At 38.0% G+C, this 18,836-nt stretch overlaps 1 protein-coding gene across 10 annotated transcripts in view; it reads right to left on the bottom strand.

Moving 5' to 3' along the window:
• THOC2 (THO complex subunit 2) overlaps positions 1–18,836 on the bottom strand; it is a 135,549-nt gene that overhangs the window by 101,424 nt on the left and 15,289 nt on the right. For all 10 annotated transcript variants that reach the window (XR_012515618.1, XM_074391604.1, XM_074391603.1 and 7 more), the window contains exons 2-4: positions 13,533–13,591; positions 7,495–7,586; positions 3,198–3,249 (exon numbers count right to left, since the gene is read on the bottom strand). Coding sequence is in view for 9 of the 10 variants with exons in the window: in XM_074391604.1 (XP_074247705.1) it covers positions 3,198–3,249; positions 7,495–7,586; positions 13,533–13,591 (203 nt within the window). In the remaining variant the exon portion in view is untranslated. The remainder of the gene's footprint in view (positions 1–3,197; positions 3,250–7,494; positions 7,587–13,532; positions 13,592–18,836) is intronic.

The raw sequence follows: 18,836 nt of genomic DNA, 5'->3' as shown, positions 1-18,836 counted from the left end.
CCCCCTCACCTTCATATGATTAGTCTGTTAAAGAAAGTTGCTATCTGCTGAGCTCGGCAGCTCATGCCTATAATCCCAGCACTTTGGGAGGCCGAGGCAGGCAGATCACCTGAGATCAGGAGTTCGAGATCAGCCTGGCCAAGACGGCGAAACACCATCTCTATTAAACATAAAAAATTAGCTGGGCATGGTGGCACATGCCTGTAATCCCAGCTACTTGGGAGGCTGAGGCAGGAGAATCACTTGAACCTGGGAGGCAGAGGTTGCAGTGAGCCGAGATCACATCATTTCACTCCAGCCTGGGCAAGCAGAGTGAAACTCCGTTTCAGAAAAAAAATAAAAAAAAATAAAATGCTATCTTAACCTCGAAAGTGCAGCACTAATTTCCCTTATAACTGTTAACATTTAAAAAGACAACATGATGCAATAAAAAGATCACAGGCTGTGGAGCCAAAGGGACCCAGGTTCAAATTCTGCCTTACTGGCCTGCATGGCCTTAAAAAATCACAGCTTCGCTGAACCTCATTTTTCTGATCTGAACACCTACCACCTTTACAGTAGTTGATGTAAGGATTAAAATAAAAACTAAATGCTTAACACAATGCCTAGAACATGGAATGTACTCTAAAAGCAGAACTTACATTGTTATTATTATCATTATTATTGTCATCATCAGCTTCATTATTAGAGGTAGCTCATATTCTTATTCCTATTCCCCAGCCTTGATCTGGGGTCACACTTGAATCACCTTTTCTCTGCCAAGGGTGAGGGTGGGTGAGTGAGAGGGCAGGTGAGGGAAATCCTCTTTCCAAGTTTGCTGTCATAATCTTGCTTGTAAAAATGGACTGGATAGGCTGGGCGCAGTGGCTTACGCCTGTAATCCCAACACTTTAGGAGGCCAAGGTGGGCAGATCACTTGAGGTCAGGAGTTCCAGACCAGCCTGACCAACATGGTGAAACCCCATCTCTACTAAAAACACAAAAAATTAGCCAGGCATGTGACACCTGCCTGTAATCCCAGCTACTTGGGAGACTGAGACAGGAGAATCACCTGAACCCGGGAAGCAGAGGTTGCAGTGAGCCAAGATTGCACCACTGCACTCAGCCTGGGCAACACAGCAAGGACTCCATCTCAAAAAAACAAAAAAGGACTGAATAGGTAAGAAAAATTTCCCAAGAGCAACCAAGCATCATCTTCATAAATCAGTTTATTAGTAAAAGGCAATGAATTAACAATAATTCATATTGCTAAATAACTATGAAGGGAAAATACAACGTAATAAGTCAATAAAGAAACTACTACCACCAATAAGCTGATAATTGATGATTACCCAAAGAAAGTTATACTCCTGACACTAACAAGGAACAATAGCTTCCACAAAATGTTACCTACAAATCAGTCTTACAGCCTTGTAAATTTATAGTAAAAAATTTTTTTAATTGAAATTTGTTTCATGTTATATTTATTTGCCCAAAAAAAAGGTATTATCTTTAGTGCCTGACTAAAAATTTTAGCTTAAAAGGTTTTTTGGTTGCCTTCAATCAATCAATCCAACAGACAGCATACACTTTATCATCCAACCAAGATAGTTCTGAAAGTAAAAGAGGGTACTATTAATAATTAGCCAGTGAAAACAAAACAAAACTGGGACATGTGGTCAATCTCATCAATGGTCTTCTCTTTTCATTTATCAGTCCCAGTCCACATACATTTTGGCCTCCTTCCAACATTACTGGGAACTTATGAAATTGGAAACTTCCTGAAGGATCAAGCATCAGCATTTATATTTGTCAAGACCAAATTCCAAATTTTCAGTAAGCCATTTAAGTAATTTATCTAATTCTAAGAATTAAGATTAATGAGCTAAAACAATTCATTCCAGGTTCACAAACCCTCACAGGATGTCTTAATTTAAAGGGAATACTGGCCAGGTGCAGTGGCTCACACCTGTAATCCCAGCACTTTGGAAGGCCAAGGTGGGAGGATCACTTGAGGCCAGGCATTCAAGACCAACCTGGGCAACATAGAAAGACCCTGCCTCTAAAAACTATCTAAATAAATAAAATGAATACGATAACGTCTGGTTATGTCCTCTATTCAACTCAAAGTTACACAAAGCACAAGACTGGACCTAGTGCAGTGGCTCATGCCTATAATCCCAGCACTTTAGAAGCCTGAGATGAGCAGATTGTTTGGGCCCAGGAGCTCCAGACAAGCCTAGGCAACATAGTGAAACCCAATCTCTACCAAAAAAAAAAAAAAAAAAAAAATCAGCAGGGTGTGGTGGGTGAGGTAGTAGGATCGCTTGAGCCCAGGAAGTTGAGGCTGCAGTGAGCCAAGATCACACCACTGCAGTCCAGCCTGGTCAAAAGAACAAGAGTGTATCTCAAAAAAGAGAAGAACATAAAAGAAAGCACAGGACTGACTGATGGGGAAAACTGTGCTCAGTTATTTTCATCTAGATCTAAAATTAGAGGGAAAAAAATTATAATAAACATTATTTTTAAAATCCATGCCATGGGACACTACATTTCTAAGTCAAAGAAATATTCCTTTTTAATCTTATACGAATCCTTATTTATTCTGGAAAAATAAAGAAGTTGCTATTACCAAAGCTGGTTTCTCATCCTCAAAACAAAAGTATTTTTGATTACTCTGGCTCTTCTTGCTGTTTCTAAAATTAAGAACAATCAAAGAGTGCAACAGCAAAGTAAGTATTTCTTGAGTGTCCTAAATCTGAGATTCTGACAACATTCATTGAAAACCTACATTGAGTAAGGTTATTTGGTTACTAAAATCTCAGAAAACTTGGCCTTTTAAATGACTTAATTTAGCTCAAATTCATACAAATCTACACTGCCAAAAACTCAATTTGAATTATACCTCTAAAGCTTATTTATAACATTAATTGTAACATTTGACTTGTATTACTCTAAGACTTTAAATGGCTTAATTTAGCTCAAATTTATACAAATCTACCTCGTCAAAAACTCAATTTGAATTATACTCCTAAAGCTTGTTTATAACATTGATTATAACATTTGACTTATATTACAATATTCTCTATAAAGAATCAATTTTGCTTCTACATTTGCAGAAACATTTGTGAAATTCTTAGTGTAAAACATCTTATTTAACACAGTACATTAATTTACCAAACAACACATTACAGATGAAATAAAGGCTTAATACCTACCTAATATGCAGAATACATCAGCAAGAATGGAGGGCATATCCTCACGAAATTCCTAATTTTAAAAATATAATTACAGTAAATACCAGAAAAGCACACAGCAAGTATGAGGGTTTCAGAATAACATTCTTCAGTGAAACTTAAAAACAAAAACTGGCTGGGAGCAGTAGCTCACACCTGTAATCCCAGCACTTTAGGAGGCCAAGGTGGGCAGCTGACTTGAGCCCAAGAGTTTGAAACTAGCCTGGACCACGTGGCAAAACCCTGTCTCTACAAAAAAAAAAAAAAAAAAATTAGCCAGGTGACACATGCCTGTGGTCCCAGCTACTCAGGAGGCTGAAGTAGGAGGATTGTTTGAGTCCAGGAGGTGGAAGCGGCAGTAAGCCAAGATCGCACCACTGCATTCCAGCCTGGGCAACAGAGGAAAACTGTCAAAAAAGAAAAAAATTGATCTGCAGAGGGGCTGAAAAAACAATTTTTTTTGAACTAACAAAAACCGCATCATTATACTGACCAGTATTAAAATTCTTTTTTTTTTTTTTTTTTTTTCTGAGACGGAGTTTTTTGCTCTTGTTACCCAAGCTGGAGTGCAATGGCACGATCTCGGCTCACCGCAACCCCCGCCTCCTGGGTTCAGGCAATTCTCCTGCCTCAGCCTCCTGAGTAGCTGGGATTACAGGCACGTGCCACCATGCCCAGCTAACTTTTTGTATCTTTAGTAGAGACGGGGTTTCACCATGTTGACCAGGATGGTCTTGATCTCTTGACCTCGTGATCCACCCGCCTCGGCCTCCCAAAGTGCTTGGATTACAGGCTTGAGCCACCGCGCCCGGCCCAATATTAAAATTCTTCACGTTAACCCTCCTAATACAGAGGAAATAAAAGAGGAAGATAATGTTTAGAAAAAATGTTTAACTGTCTACCATGAAATAATTTGAAAACAAAAGAAACCTAAACACTTTAGGAGATATTAAAGAGCACAAATGAGTAACAATCTTCCAATGAAGTTTCATTTTAGAAATCACTGGAATTTAGAGTACCTCATACCTACCTAAAGGAAGACTGTTAAAAATGGATTCTGGCAGGGCGTAGTGGCTCACGCCTGTAATCCCAACACTTTGGAAGGCCGGGGCAGGGGGATCACTAGGTCAGGAGTTCCACACCAGCCTGACCAACATGCTGAAACCCCATTTCTTAAAAAATATATAATAAATAAAAATGGTGCATTCTTCATCCAAGACTTTAAATGTTGACTATACAAAAATCACAATGGTATGAGAGAAACAGAAATCTTGAAAATATAAAACCAGCTAAAAAGCTAAAGGCTAGTTTTGGGGGTTCTTTTTTAGTTTCAGGAGATAAATATACAGGTTACATGAATATATTTTGTAATGCTGGGGTTTGGGCTTCTACTGAATCCATCATCCAAACAGTGAACACAATACTCAATAGGTAGTTTTTTAACCCTTAGCCCTCCTCCTCCTTCTCCCCGACCTTTTTTGAAGCTCAATATTCTCTTTATTTTCTTTATTCCCTCTTGTTGTAGCCTTTGGAGACAATGACTCAAAATCGGGCTGGCGTGGTGGCTCACACCTATAATCCCAGAACTTTGGGAGGCCAGGGTGGGTGGATCACAAGCTCAAGAGTTCAAGACCAGCCTGGCCAACATGGTAAAACCCTGTCTCTACTAAGAATACAAAAATTCTGCCGGGCGCGGTGGCTCAAGCCTGGAATCCCAGCACTTTGGGAGGTCGAGGCGGGTGAATCATGAGGTCAAGAGATCGAGACCATCCTGGTCAACATGGTGAAACCCCGTCTCTACTAAAAATATAAAAAATTAGCTGGGCATCGTGGCGCATGCCTGTAATCCCAGCTACTCAGGAGGCTGAGACAGGAGAATTGCCTGAGCCCAGGCGGTGGAGGTTGCGGTGAGCCAAGATCGTGCCATTGCACTCCAGCCTGGGTAACAAGAGCGAAACTCCGTCTCAAAAAAAAAAAAAAAAAAAAAAAAAAGCCAGGCGCGGTGGCTCAAGCCTGTAATCCCAGCACTTTGGGAGGCTGAGGCGGGCGGATCACGAGGTCAAGAGATCGAGACCATCCTGGTCAACATGGTGAAACCCTGTCTCTACTAAAAATACAAAAAATTAGCTGGGCATGGTGGTACATGCCTGTAATCCCAGCTACTCAGGAGGCCGAGGCAGGAGAATTGCCTGAACCCAGGAGGCGGAGGTTGCGGTGAGCCGAGATCGCGCCATTGCACTCCAGCCTGGGTAACAAGAGCGAAACTCCGTCTCAAAAAAAAAAAAAAAGAATACAAAAATTAGCTGGGTGTGGTGGTGCATGCCTCTAATCCCAGCTACTCGGGAGGCTGAGGCAAGAGAATTGCTTGAACCCGGGAGGCAGAGATTGCAGTGAGCCGAGATTGCACCACTGCACTCCAGCCTGGGTGACAGAGCAAGTACCCGTCTTGGGGAAAAAAAAAAAGAAAATGACCCAAAATCCTCCCATGTCTGAATAAAAATTTCAGCATTATTCTAGATTTGTCTCTTGACTTTCCACTCTCACACTCAATTTTAGGACTGTTTTCCATTAGTAAGGATCATAGTTCATTTATTGCAATTAATAGTCTGCTGGCAATACAGCAACACTTAAATTAGCCTATTTTCAGAGACTAAAAGAAATTCTGAAGAAAAATCTGGCAGCTGCAAGGAGACACATAAGACACTCTTCTGTGGCTACGGACAATGTATAGTACTAAGAGAAAGCCATGACAAAGACAATCAAGCTGCAGAAGTATCTATAAAGACATCATTAAGTACTCAAAAGAAAGAAGAAGCTATGTAAGAACCAAAATACACATACATAAAATTGATTTGAATTATTCATTTTCAATAAATGAAAAAGAAATTAGAATCAGATCCCATAAACAAACTAAAACCATCCTATACCAATGCTCAATTTACAAAATGAAATAACCTTGTCAATCAGATTGTAGCCTCAAATAAGGACTCTGAACTCTGGTTATGTCTATTTAAATGCAAGTACTCAGGCTACTTAAAGATCAGAAATAAAGCAAGACAAGAGTTTTCAAACATGAAATATGAGTTAAGAAAGACTGGTAGCAACTGAATTTTTTTAATGTTAAAAAAAAGGAAATAGACCTACTCCAACATGAACTAATGCTGTTGTTATCAGATGGAGACAATTAAGAGACAAAAGGGAAACTCACTGAATTCCTACTGCTCAAATACACCCCAATATGGGGTGGAAAATCACAACAGCTAAACTTAGAATTTCCTTAAGACTATCCCTGGGAAAGCACAAAAAACATACAAATATTACCTCCCCTAAAAGAAAAAAAAGGCTACAGAAGATTAATGAAACACAGTAAGAGAAGCTCAGACTGAGACCAAGAAACTTCAGATCCTACACCTTAATAAAAACACCTTAAAAATTAAAAACGCCTTATTATAAAAGCTATTCTGAATTTTATTTATATACAAGTTCATTATATATAGATATATACACACACACACATATATATACACACACAAGATAATTTTATTTATATACAAGTTTAAAAACAAGCATAAAAGAACAGCACACCACTCGTAAAAACCTCAAGCTTAACTGCTAGTTTACAATTTGAAAGCCCATCTTCCAACTGAAAAGCCAAAAGCACTATGAAGAATATTTGGTGTGAATCTAACTTAAATTCTCCAATAAATGAAAGAGTGAAACACAATAACCATGTAAGTGTTTTTTTAATCTAGTTAATATTTTTTAAACCATAAGTAGATGAAAACTAGCACCAACTGAATGTTAGAGACAAACAACCACAATTTAAAATAATTTAATCCTCAATTTTTAAAATATATTTAATTTCTAAACATAACTACAAACAAAAAAATGGCTTATTATACTGTATTGGGAGAAAAATATTTTAGCCAAATTACTTTTTTAGAGTAGCATTTTTAATTAAAGATCCCTTAATTTCATTAAAGCAGAGGCTTTTTTTTTTTCCCTGCCAGCTTACCTGATATTTCCTACTTTACTAACAACCAGATAAAAAGAGTAAACTATCTGCGTTCCTCTCTGGCAAAAACGGCTTACCAATATTACCTTAAAACATCCACTAATCCCTTCCATAGTTTCGAGGGGAAAAAAGAAAAAAGAAAATTTAAAAATCCATTTACTACTATAATTTTGAATAAAATAAAAGTTATACACTTCAGGGATCTTTTGTGTCAAAGCAAAAAGATATATAACAACTCTTAAAACATATATATTATATACTTACACTAATTTCATTAAGAACATTAGATGCCTGTTCATGCTTTAGATTTCCTTTAATTACATGGTATGACAATTCATAGAGAGCTTGCTGGAAATCTGTTGAACATAAGAGAAATAATATAAAGATACAATCTCTTGAACATGAAAACCAAATCTATATATTTCCTACTTCTCAGAATTATTATAAATATCAATAATGAAAAATGTATTTCTAATGCTTTTTCTCTAGCCCTTCTTTTATTTTCACAAAAACACAAAATTAAAAGGTTAGAAAAATATTAACCATCCCTCCACTACTATAACCACAGGTTGAGCATTCCTTTCCAGTTTTTTCTAGATGTCTACAGATTTTACATATTTAAATTTGCTATGCACATCATATAGTATTCTAATTTCCCCAAAACACTTTTAAAAGCATTTTTTTCATGCTACTATACTCTCTATAATTATTTTCAATGAACTCTAGCAAGTGAATTTAAACTAATCATTTGCCTCACCAGTAGACTTCAGATATATACTCAATTCAATACCAGGGCTACAGTGACACCAGATAAGTAGCAGTAAACATAGTACTGAGTTTTAACCATACCCTACTGTCAGAGAAATTTCTCCCCAAATCTAAATCTCTTTGTCCCATAAAAATCAAACAAAAAATACATCTATATATACATGTATAAAATGGCAGTTCTATGATAACTGTCAACCACAAATAACCCCATTCACTATTAATTACCACAGCTCCCTTTCCTAAATAAGTATTTTCTGGTTTTGGAGAGGGTAGTTAGTGGTCAGGTAAACACCCTCTGGTCATCTTATTTTTAGTCCCATATACTAAAATTTATCTCCTTCCAATCACGAAAAGCAGTGAAACAAGAAGCTTTAAAGATGCTAATGTAAAATAAAGTCTGTTTATAACCTCCTTTTGAGCGGAATCAAATTTTTTTCAGAACCAAACAGCAAGTTAAAAAATCAAATATTTGGCCGGACGCAGTGGCTCAAGCCTGTAATCCCAGCACTTTGGGAGGCCGAGGCGGGTGGATCACGAGGTCGAGAGATCGAGACCATCCTGGTCAACATGGTGAAACCCCGTCTCTACTAAAGATACAAAAAAATTAGCTGGGCATGGTGGTGTGTGCCTGTAATCCCAGCTACTTAGGAGGCTGAGGCAGGAGAATTGCCTGAGCCCAGGAGGCGGAGGTTGCGGTGAGCCGAGATCGCACCATTGCACTCCAGCCTGGGTAACAAGAGCGAAACTCCGTCTCAAAAAAAAAAAAAAAAAAAATCAAATATTTAAAAAATCTTCTTGGCCAGGCTCAGTGGCTCACGCCTGTAATCCCAGCACTTTGTGGGGCCAAGGCAGGAGGATGGCTTGAACCTAAGAGTTTGAAACCAGCCTGGGCAACATAGGGAGACCTCATCTCTACTTAAAAAAAAAAAAAAAAATTAGCCAGGTGTGGTGGCAGTGCACCTATTATACCAGCTACTTGGGACGCTGAGGCAGGAACTTGAACCCAGGAGGTCAAAGCAGCAATGAGTTGTGACTACACGACAATCTCAAAAAATATAAAAAATAAAAACTTCTCCCCTGCTATGACTACTGCCCACAAAATGGAACATAACAGAAATCAAAATGTATATAAATACCCACTTAATGACAACACTATTTGCAGTAAAATTAACTTGTTCATTAAATCATTTGCTAAGGAAACGTAGTCAGATTATTCCAATTTTTTATGAAGAATTCATTATTAAATATATTCTGCCCCTTTCACAACTATACCTTCATTGTGCTTTTTCTTTTTTTTTTTTTAATAGAGGCAAGGTTTCACCATGTTGGTCAGGCTGGTCTTGAACTCCTGACCTCAGGTGATCCACCCATCTCGGCCTTCCAAAGTGCTAGGATTACAAGCATGAGTCTCCATGCCTGGCCTCATTGTACTTTTAAATAAATAAACAATATAAAAACAATGGAAAAACTTTATATTTCTTGGTATGGCAGGAATAAGAGGTCAACTTCATGCTTTATATTTCCATGAATAAAATGCTTTACAACAAACAACAAATAATACTTATTTAAAATTATCCAGACAACTAAGTTTTGTTGCTGGTGGTGTTTGCTTTTAAAAAGCAATCACTTAGAAGAACAAAATAGCCAATTATCTAAAACTAAGGTCCCATGAGAGTATGTTCTCTGGTACTCATAGGGGACCAAGGAAGTCTAATCTTAAATCACAGAAGGAGATTAAAATAGAGAACAAGTGGCCTAGGTCATTTTGCTGATATTAAAATGACATAAAAACAATCACATTGTAATCCATACAGCAGCAAAGACAGTCCCCAAGTCACAAGTTTTCTTTTTCTTTTTCTTTTTTTATTTTATTTTGAGACAGTCTCGCTCCCCAGGCTGGAGTACAGTCGCGCGATCTTGGCTCACTGCAACCTCTGCCTCCTGGGTTCATGTGATTCTCCAGCCTCAGCCTCCTGAGCAGCTGCAATTACAGGCATCTGCCACCACGCCCAGCTAATTTTTATATTTTTGGTAGCGACGGGGTTTCACCATGTTGGCCGGGCTGGTCTTGAACTCTTGACCTCAAGTGATCCACTCATTTCGGCCTCCCAAAGTGCTGGGATTATAGGTGTGAACCACAGCACCTGGCCTAATTCACAAGTTTTCTAAATGCCTATTTAAAAATGGTTAGGAACTCCAATTGTGTTTTATCCATAAACACTCCCTATGGCAGGCGTCCCCAAACTTTTTACACAGAGGGCCAATTCACTGTCCCTCAGACCGTTGGAGGGCTGCCACATACTGTGCTCCTCTCACTGACCACCAATGAAAGAGGTGCCCCTTCCTGAAGTGCGGCGAGGGGCTGGATAAATGGGCTCAGGGGGCCGCATGCGGCCCGCGGGGCCGTAGTTTGGGGATGCCTGCCCTATGGTTTAAAATTACCAGACTAGTTCCATAGAAACCTATAAAATCTATATTGCAGATGAAAATTTTTAATTTATATTTACAATGAGAAGGAAAACTTACAACCCTTATAGTTACCCACAAAAAATTCAATAAAATATTTTATCTTAATGCTAACACTTCAAAAAGAGTAGTTTTAAGAATAGCTACTAGAAGGTAGAGATTCTTAGTTTTTGCGGGGTTTGAATGTTGAAGACACCAGTTCTTGGTTATATCTAATATCACTAGTACTACCCATTTTTTTTTTTTTTTAACAATAATGTACTGTTTATGTTCAAAGAGCTAGAAGGGATTTTGAATTTTCCCATCACCAGTGATAAACGCTTGAGGTAATACACTAATTACACTAATTTGATCATTACACATTATATATACATATGAAAATATCACACTGTACCCCAATTACTCATGTTTATTAGCCATCATTACAATGTTGTTTCATTGGTAGTGGCTGGGGTCGGGGAAAGGTGATTTATAAAAAAAAACAAGGAGAAGCAATGTGTGCAAGGTAAACTGCCTGCCTGAATTGAAATTAATTCAAGGGAAGGGGCAGAAAGAGAAAGGTCAGAGGGAACACTGCCCAAACTCAAACCCCTAAGATAGAAAAGAGATTCTGAAGAAATGACAGTTTCCAGCTAGGACAACAAACTGGGACCCTCAAACCAAAGCCTGATTGTTAACAGAGATCAGCCAAGGAGTATATGTGTTAAGGAGTATATGTGAGAAGGAGAGCACTGGCAATTCAGCCAATAAGGCCACACTTATAACTATTTCTTGTTCATATGTGAATCAGAACCATGCAAATAAACAATAATCTAATAGTTATTAAAGTTCCAGAGTCAAACTGTTACACTGCGCTATCATTTATTGAGAATTCTTCTATTTTATCCACCTAATGTTTCTATCAAACAAGATCAAAGTTAACTGAGATGTTAAAAGCTGATTTTAAACACGGGAAAGAAAAAAGATAAAGTACCCAAGTATTTTTAGAAATGAGTCTTTTTGTACATTCTTACACTTCTGACAGTCAACTAACTTCAACAAGAATACATTACTGTCTATCAATCTCAAAAATATTTTGAGTGATCATGCAATTTTATAAGCAGGATAAACAAGAAAATAATTTAGGGGATGGCAGGCTAGGAATGTTAACTCTTAAAACAGGTCTTACCCATATGACAGGGTGAAAAATGTTTTTTTCATTTGTTTAAAAAAAATAAAAAAAAAAAAAAACACTTTCTACTCACGCATCCAAATGTTCTTTTTTTGAGACAAGGCCTCACTCTGTCACCAGGCTGGAGTGCAGTGGCATGATCTGAGCTCACTACAACCTCTGCCTCCTGGTTTCAAGGGATTCTCACACCTCAGCCTCCAGAGTAGCTAGGATTACAGACGCATGCCACCACACCCAGCTAATTTTTTTTTCTTTTGATAGAGAAGGAGTTTCACCATATTTGCCAGTCTGGTCTCACACTCCTGATCTCGAGTGATCCCCCCACCTCAGGCTCCCAAAGTGCTAGGATTATAGGTGTGAGCCACCGCACCCAGCCCAAATGTTCTTTAAAAAGTATATCCTCAGCTGTGCAAGGTGGCTTATGACAGCAATCCCAACACTTAGGGAGCCAGAGGTGAAAGGACTGCTTGAGGCCAAGCATATGAGACCAACCTGAGCAATATAGCAAGACCCCTCATCTCTACAAAAAATAAATTTAAAAAATAAGGCCAGGCATGGTGGCTCACACCTGTAATCCCAGCACTTTGGGAGGCCGAGCTGGGCAGATCACCTGAGGTCAGGAGTTCAAGACCAGCCTGACCAACATGGTGAAACCCCATCTCTACTAAAAATACAAAATTAGCCAGGCGTGGTGGCACATGCCTGTAATCCCAGCTACTCGGGAGGCTGAGGCAGGAGAACTGCTTGAACCCGGGAGGCAGAGGTCGCAGTGAGTCGAGATCACACCATTGCACTCCAGCCTCAGCAACAAGAGTGAAACTCGGTCTCAAAAACAAAAAAAAGCAAGGAGCAGTGTTGCACACTTGCAGTCCCAGCTACTTGGGAGTCTGAAGTGGGAGGATCGGTTGAGCCCAGGAGTTTAAGGCTGCAGTGAGCTGTGATTACACTACTGCATTCCAGTCTGGGCAACAGAAAGAGGCCCTGTCTCAAAAAAAAAAAAAAAAAAAGGTATATCCCCTCTCTTATGAAAGTCATAATTAATTTTTGGTAGAACAAAAATAAAACACATATATATATAAAATTCTGTTCTTTACCTTCTATTCACAAACGCATACTTTAAATGACCATAATTCATTTTATCTAATGATTTTTGGCTTCAAATAGAATATGAGTTATAAAAACTATTTTATAATTTAAAAATACACTGTGGGTTTTACCCCCTACAATACTACAAACCTAAATGCTTTACACTTACTAGACACAATTGCTTTTAGTTGTGGCCCTCTTTCCCAAATCCACAGGTCTAATTTTAAATTAATAAAATGTTAATAGTAAAATCCTTTAAAACTAAAGTTACTGGAAAACTGTAATACATCCTGTTTAATTACAAATATTTTATTTAATAAATCATATTTGTGAAATGCAGTAAACAACTCCTTTGTGTGAATGTTTTCCATGACAACTGCCTTTAACAAGATCCCCAGATAGCACCTAAAGATAACCAGCTTTAGTAAAAACACTAAACCTCAGTTTCTGGAAATTTTCTACTGCAAATAAGATCAGAACAATTTTTCTTTCCATGCTATCTTTTCTCTCATATTTATGATTGATACAGCTAACAACTGCTGAAATTTAGGTAAATGTACCAAGTCCTAATTACATAAGTCAAGCAATATAATATCATTATAATGCAGGTCAAATAACATCGGTATAGTAAGGGATATAGTCTTAACACAACTACAATTTTAATTCTGACTCTAATATAACCATGTAAAACCTTCATATAAAATGAACTATATATCCTTTGTTTTCATACCTAACAATGAATAGAAACAAGGATAGTTACTAATTGTAATCAAGCCAAAAATGATAGCTAAGATATTTTTAAAAATCTTACCTCTGTATGTCGAACTATCATGGCTTTTATTTTCACTGAGGATCCGACATAAATGCAAACTAAAATAAAACAGAAAACATGTGTTTCAATTTCCATTCTAACAAGAGATGATTCTTATAAAGCAAATTATATCAACTGACAAATAAAAAAATGTAATCAAGCATTTATTCTGCCTTTCATATACGAACTGTACCACTGGTAACCCATAGAAGATTAGAAATATCTCTGTAGTAAAAAAGAAGGAATTATAAAATTAGAATATCACCATTTTCAGATCCCTAATTAATTAAAGAATCTAGGCATCTACCAATGGCTGCTCACATTACAAAAAGAGACTATGAAACATTATGTGTCTCCAGATTCTGATGAAAGAAAACACCATGCAGGCTAGATATGGTGGCTCATGCCTATAATTCCAGCAGAGTGAGACCTTATCTCACCAAAAAAAAAAAAGAAGAAGAAAAGAAAGCATCACCCACCTATGAAGTTGTCTTGGGGGTGGTGAAACATGAATCAAAATCTGATCAAGCCATCTAGATCCAACTACCAATTTACAGAAAAAGACCACAGGGGAATATATTAAGAGATACCATAAGGATACAATCACCAAAATTCAAACTATGGGAAAATCTAATAGAGAGTGACCCAATCTCTTGAACAAACAAATTGCAAGGAAAAATAGAAAAATATAATAAAATAATAAAGGAAGAGAGCAAAAGAGGAAAAGAACAGAAGAGCTCCAAAACAGAAAAACAATTAACAAAATGGCAGTAGTAAGTCCTTTCCTATTACTAATTACCTTAAATGTAAGATCTAACTCCACATCAAAAGACAAGTATCTAAATTGGTTTGTTTTGTTTTGCTTTGTTTGAGATGAAGTTTAGCTCTTGTTGCCCAGGCTGGAGTACAATGGCGCAATCTCGGCTCACCGCAACCTCCACGTCCCAGGTTCAAGCGATTCTCCTGCCTCAGCCTCCCGAGTAGCTGGAACTGCAGGCATGCACTGTCACACCTGGCTGATTTTGTATTTTTAGTAGAGAGGGGTTTCTCTGTGTTGGTCAGGCTGGTCTCAAACTCCTGACCTCAGGTAATCCATCGACCTTGGCCTTCGAAAGTGCTGGAATTACAGGCATGAGCCACCGCAGCCAGCTACACTGATTTTTTTTTTTTTTTTTTTTAAGATGAGTTGGTTTTTTAAAAAAGCTGTATGCTGTCTACAAGAAACTAGTTTTAGATTTAAGGACACAGGCTGAAAGTGAAATGATGAATAAAGATATTCCATTCAAATGTTAGCTAAGAGAGAAAAGGAGTGGCTATGCTTATATTAGACAAATATACTCTGAAAATATAACAATTATAAATATATACACATGCCACATCAGAGGACAAAAGTGTATGAATATATGTGACAGAGCTGAAGAAAGAAATAGACACCAACACAGTAATAGTAGGGAATTTCAATATACTGCTTTCCATAGAATATCCAGACAAAAAGATCAATAAGGAAACAGAAGACTTGAATAATACCACAAGCCAAATGGATTTAACAGACATATACACAACATGCCACCCAAGATAAGGAGACTACATTCTTCTCAAGCACACACAAACCTTTTTCCAGGCTCTAACATGTGATCTAACCTTCTGATCATTAGATCACAAAAAAATAACAAATTTTAAAAGATTGGAAAATATTCCAAACAGAATAGAATAAAACTAGATATCAATACCAAAAGGAAAACTGGAAAGCTCACAATTATGTGGAAATTAAACACATTCTTGAACAACCAAAGAATCAAAGAACAAAATCAAAAAGGAAATTCAAAAATATCCTGAGACAAATGAAAATGAAAACATAAATACCAAAATTTATGAGACGCAGCAAAAGCAGTTTAAAAGAGGAAATTTATAGCAATAAATGCTTTTTTTTGGACACAGTATCTCATTTTATCACCCAAGCTGTACTCGAATGGCAAAATCTTGGCGCACTGCAGCCTCAACCTTCTGGACTCAAGTGATCCTCCCACCTCAGCCTCAGCGTCCCCCCACCCCCATACCCCAGTAGCTAGGACCACAAGTACATGTCCCATGTCCAGCTAATTTTGTATTTGAAGAGACAGGGTTTCACCATGTTACCCAGGCTGGTCTTGAATTCCTGGGCTCAAGCAATCTGCCCACCTTAGCCCCACACAGTTCTAGGAATACAGGCGTGAGCCACTAAGCGCAGCCTATAAATCCCTTTTTTTTTTTTAAATCTCAAATAAACCGCCTAACTCAAAACTTCAAGGAACTAGAAAAAGAAGAACAAAGTCTAAAGTTAATAGAAGGAAGGAAATAACAAAGATTAGGACAGAAACAACTGAAATACAGAATTAAAAAACAAAACAAAACAAAAATCGGCAGGGCATAGTGGCTCATGCTTGTAATCCTAGCACTTTGACAGGCCAAAGCTGGCAGATTGCTTGAGCTCAGGAATTCAAGACCAACCTGGGCAATATGGCGAAACCCTGTCTCTACAAAAAAAAAAATACAAAAACTCAGCCAGGCATGGGGGCCCATGCCTGTAGTCCCAGCTCCTTGGGGAGCTGAGGTGGGGGGATCACTTGAGCCAAGGAGGTCAAGGCTGCATTGAGCCAAGACAGTACCACTGCACTCCAGCCTGGGTGACAAAGTGAGACCTTGTCTCAATTTAAAAATAATAAAATAAAGAAAAGGAAAAAAAAATCAAGATTAAGAGTTGGTGTTTCTTTTTAAAAGATCAACAAAACTTACAAATCTTTAGCTACACATTTAATAAAGAAAAAAATTCAAATATTAGAAAAAGAGAAAACATTACAACAAATTACACAGAAAAAAAAAAAAAAGGAATTTAAGAGGCTACTATACCACAATACCAGAGCCAGACAAAAACATTACAAAAAAAGAAAATTACATGTCAATGCATCTTATAAACACAGATGAAAATATCCTCAACAAACACCAGCAAACAGAATTTAACAGCACATTAAAAGGTTCATTCACTGGCTGGGCACAGTGGCTTGTGCCTGCAATCCCAGCACTTTGGGAGGCCAAGGCGGGCAGATCACAACGTGAGGAGTTTGAGACCAGCCTGACCAACATGATGAAACTCCATCTCTACTAAAAATACAAAAATTAGCTGCCAGTGGTGGCAAGCACCAGTAATCCCCCCTACTCATGTGGCTGAGACAGGAGAATTGCTTGAAACCACGAGGTGGAGGTTGCAGCGAGCCGAGGTCGCGCCACTGCACTCCAGCCTGGGTAACAGAGCAACACTCCATCTCAAAAAAAAAAAAAAAAAAAAAAAAAAAAAAATCATTCACTATGACCACAATGGATTTATCCCTGGGATGCAAAGATGATACAACATACACTAAATGTGACACATTAATAGAATGAAGGATAAAAATCACTTCATCATCTCATTAGATGTCAAAAAAATTTTGACAAAATTTAATACCCTTTTATGATAAAACTCTCAACAATTAACTATAGAGGCTGAGTGCAGTGGCTCACCCCCATAATCCCAGCACTCTGGGAGGCCAAGGCAGGAGGATCACTTGAGGTCAGGAGTTGGAGATCAGCCTGGCCAACATGGTGAAACCCCACCTCTATTAAAAATATAAAAATTAGCCAGGTGTGGTGGCATGTGCCTGTAATTCCAACTGCTTGGAAGGCTGAGGCAGGAGAACTGCTCAAACCCAGGAGGTGGAGGCTGCAGAGTTGCAGTAAGCCGAGATCTCACCACTGCACACCAGCCTGGGTGACAGAGCAAGACTCCACATCAAAAAGATATACATACTAACTACAGAAAAAATGTTCCTCAACACACACAAAAAAAAGGCCATAAATAACAAGCCCACAGCTAACATTACATTCCACAGTGAAAAGCTGAAAGCTTTTCCTGTAAGATCAGGTACATGCCGACCCTCACCACTTCTATTGACCAGAGTACTAAAAGTCCTTGCCAGAGCAATTAGGCAAAAAGAAGAAACGAAAGTCATCCAAACAAGAAAAGAAGTGAAATTGTCTCTGCTGACAAAATGATCTTATATTTAGAAAATCCTAATGACTACATCATAAAGTTGTTAGAAATAATAAATATGCTGTATTCATCAAGGTGAAAAAATATTAAAAAATAAAATAATACTAAATAGGGTAAAGTCACAGGATATAAAAATCAACACACAAAAATAGGCAGTGTTTCTATATAACAATGAACTACCTGAAAAAATTTTTATTCCGCTTAAAATAGCTACATTATAGCATTCTAAGAATGACAAAGAGCCGGGCGCGGTGGCTCAAGCCTGTAATCCCAGCACTTTGGGAGGCCGAGGCGGGTGGATCACGAGGTCGAGAGATGGAGACCATCCTGGTCAACATGGTGAAACCCCGTCTCTACTAAAAATACAAAAAACTAGCTGGGCGTGGTGGCGCGTGCCTGTAATCCCAGCTACTTAGGAGGCTGAGGCAGGAGAATTGCCTGAGCCCAGGAGGCGGAGGTTGCGGTGAGCCGAGATCGCGCCATTGCACTCCAGCCTGGGTAACAAGAGCGAAACTCCGTCTCAAAAAAAAAAAAAAAAAAAAGAATGACAAAGAGAAAAATAATAATAAAAATAAAATAGCTACAAAAAATAAAATAAGATACTTAGGAAGAAATTTAACCATAGAGGTGAAAGATCTATAAACCACAAACTATGCTGATGAAAGAAACTGAAGAAGAAAAAATGGAAAGATATTCCATGTTCATTGATTAGGATAATTAAGACTGTTTAAATGTTCATGCTACCCAAAGAGATATAAAGACTCAATGCAATCTCTATCAAAGCACCAATGACATTATTCACAGAAACAGAAAAATCCTTAAATTTCTATGGAACCAAAAAAACAAACAAGCAAACAAACAAAAAACAAATAGCCAAGGCAATCTTGAACAAAAAGAAAAAAGCTAGAAGTATGACCCTATTTGACTTCAAACTAAAGTTGGCCCACTGTATCCAAAGGGGATTGGTTCCAGGACCATCTTACACACACACCAAATTCACAGATGCTCAAAAGTCCCTTATATACAGCATATATAGTGTCATCCCTCTGTATCTGCAGCTTCCACATCTGCAGATCCAAACAACTGTAGATAGAAAATACTTAGTCAGCCCTGCATATCCACAGCTTTTGACCTAGAGTTGGTTAAATCCGTGGATGTGGCCAACAAACTAAAGATAAGGCCAGCCAACTGTATATTACAAAGCTACAGTAATTAAAACAGCATAGCGCTGGCATAAAAAC

Source organism: Saimiri boliviensis, chromosome X (assembly GCF_048565385.1).
Source record: "Saimiri boliviensis isolate mSaiBol1 chromosome X, mSaiBol1.pri, whole genome shotgun sequence".
Taxonomy (NCBI): Eukaryota; Metazoa; Chordata; class Mammalia; order Primates; family Cebidae; genus Saimiri; species Saimiri boliviensis.
Note: the sequence above shows the minus strand (reverse complement) of the source record. Positions and strands in the feature narration are given on the sequence as shown.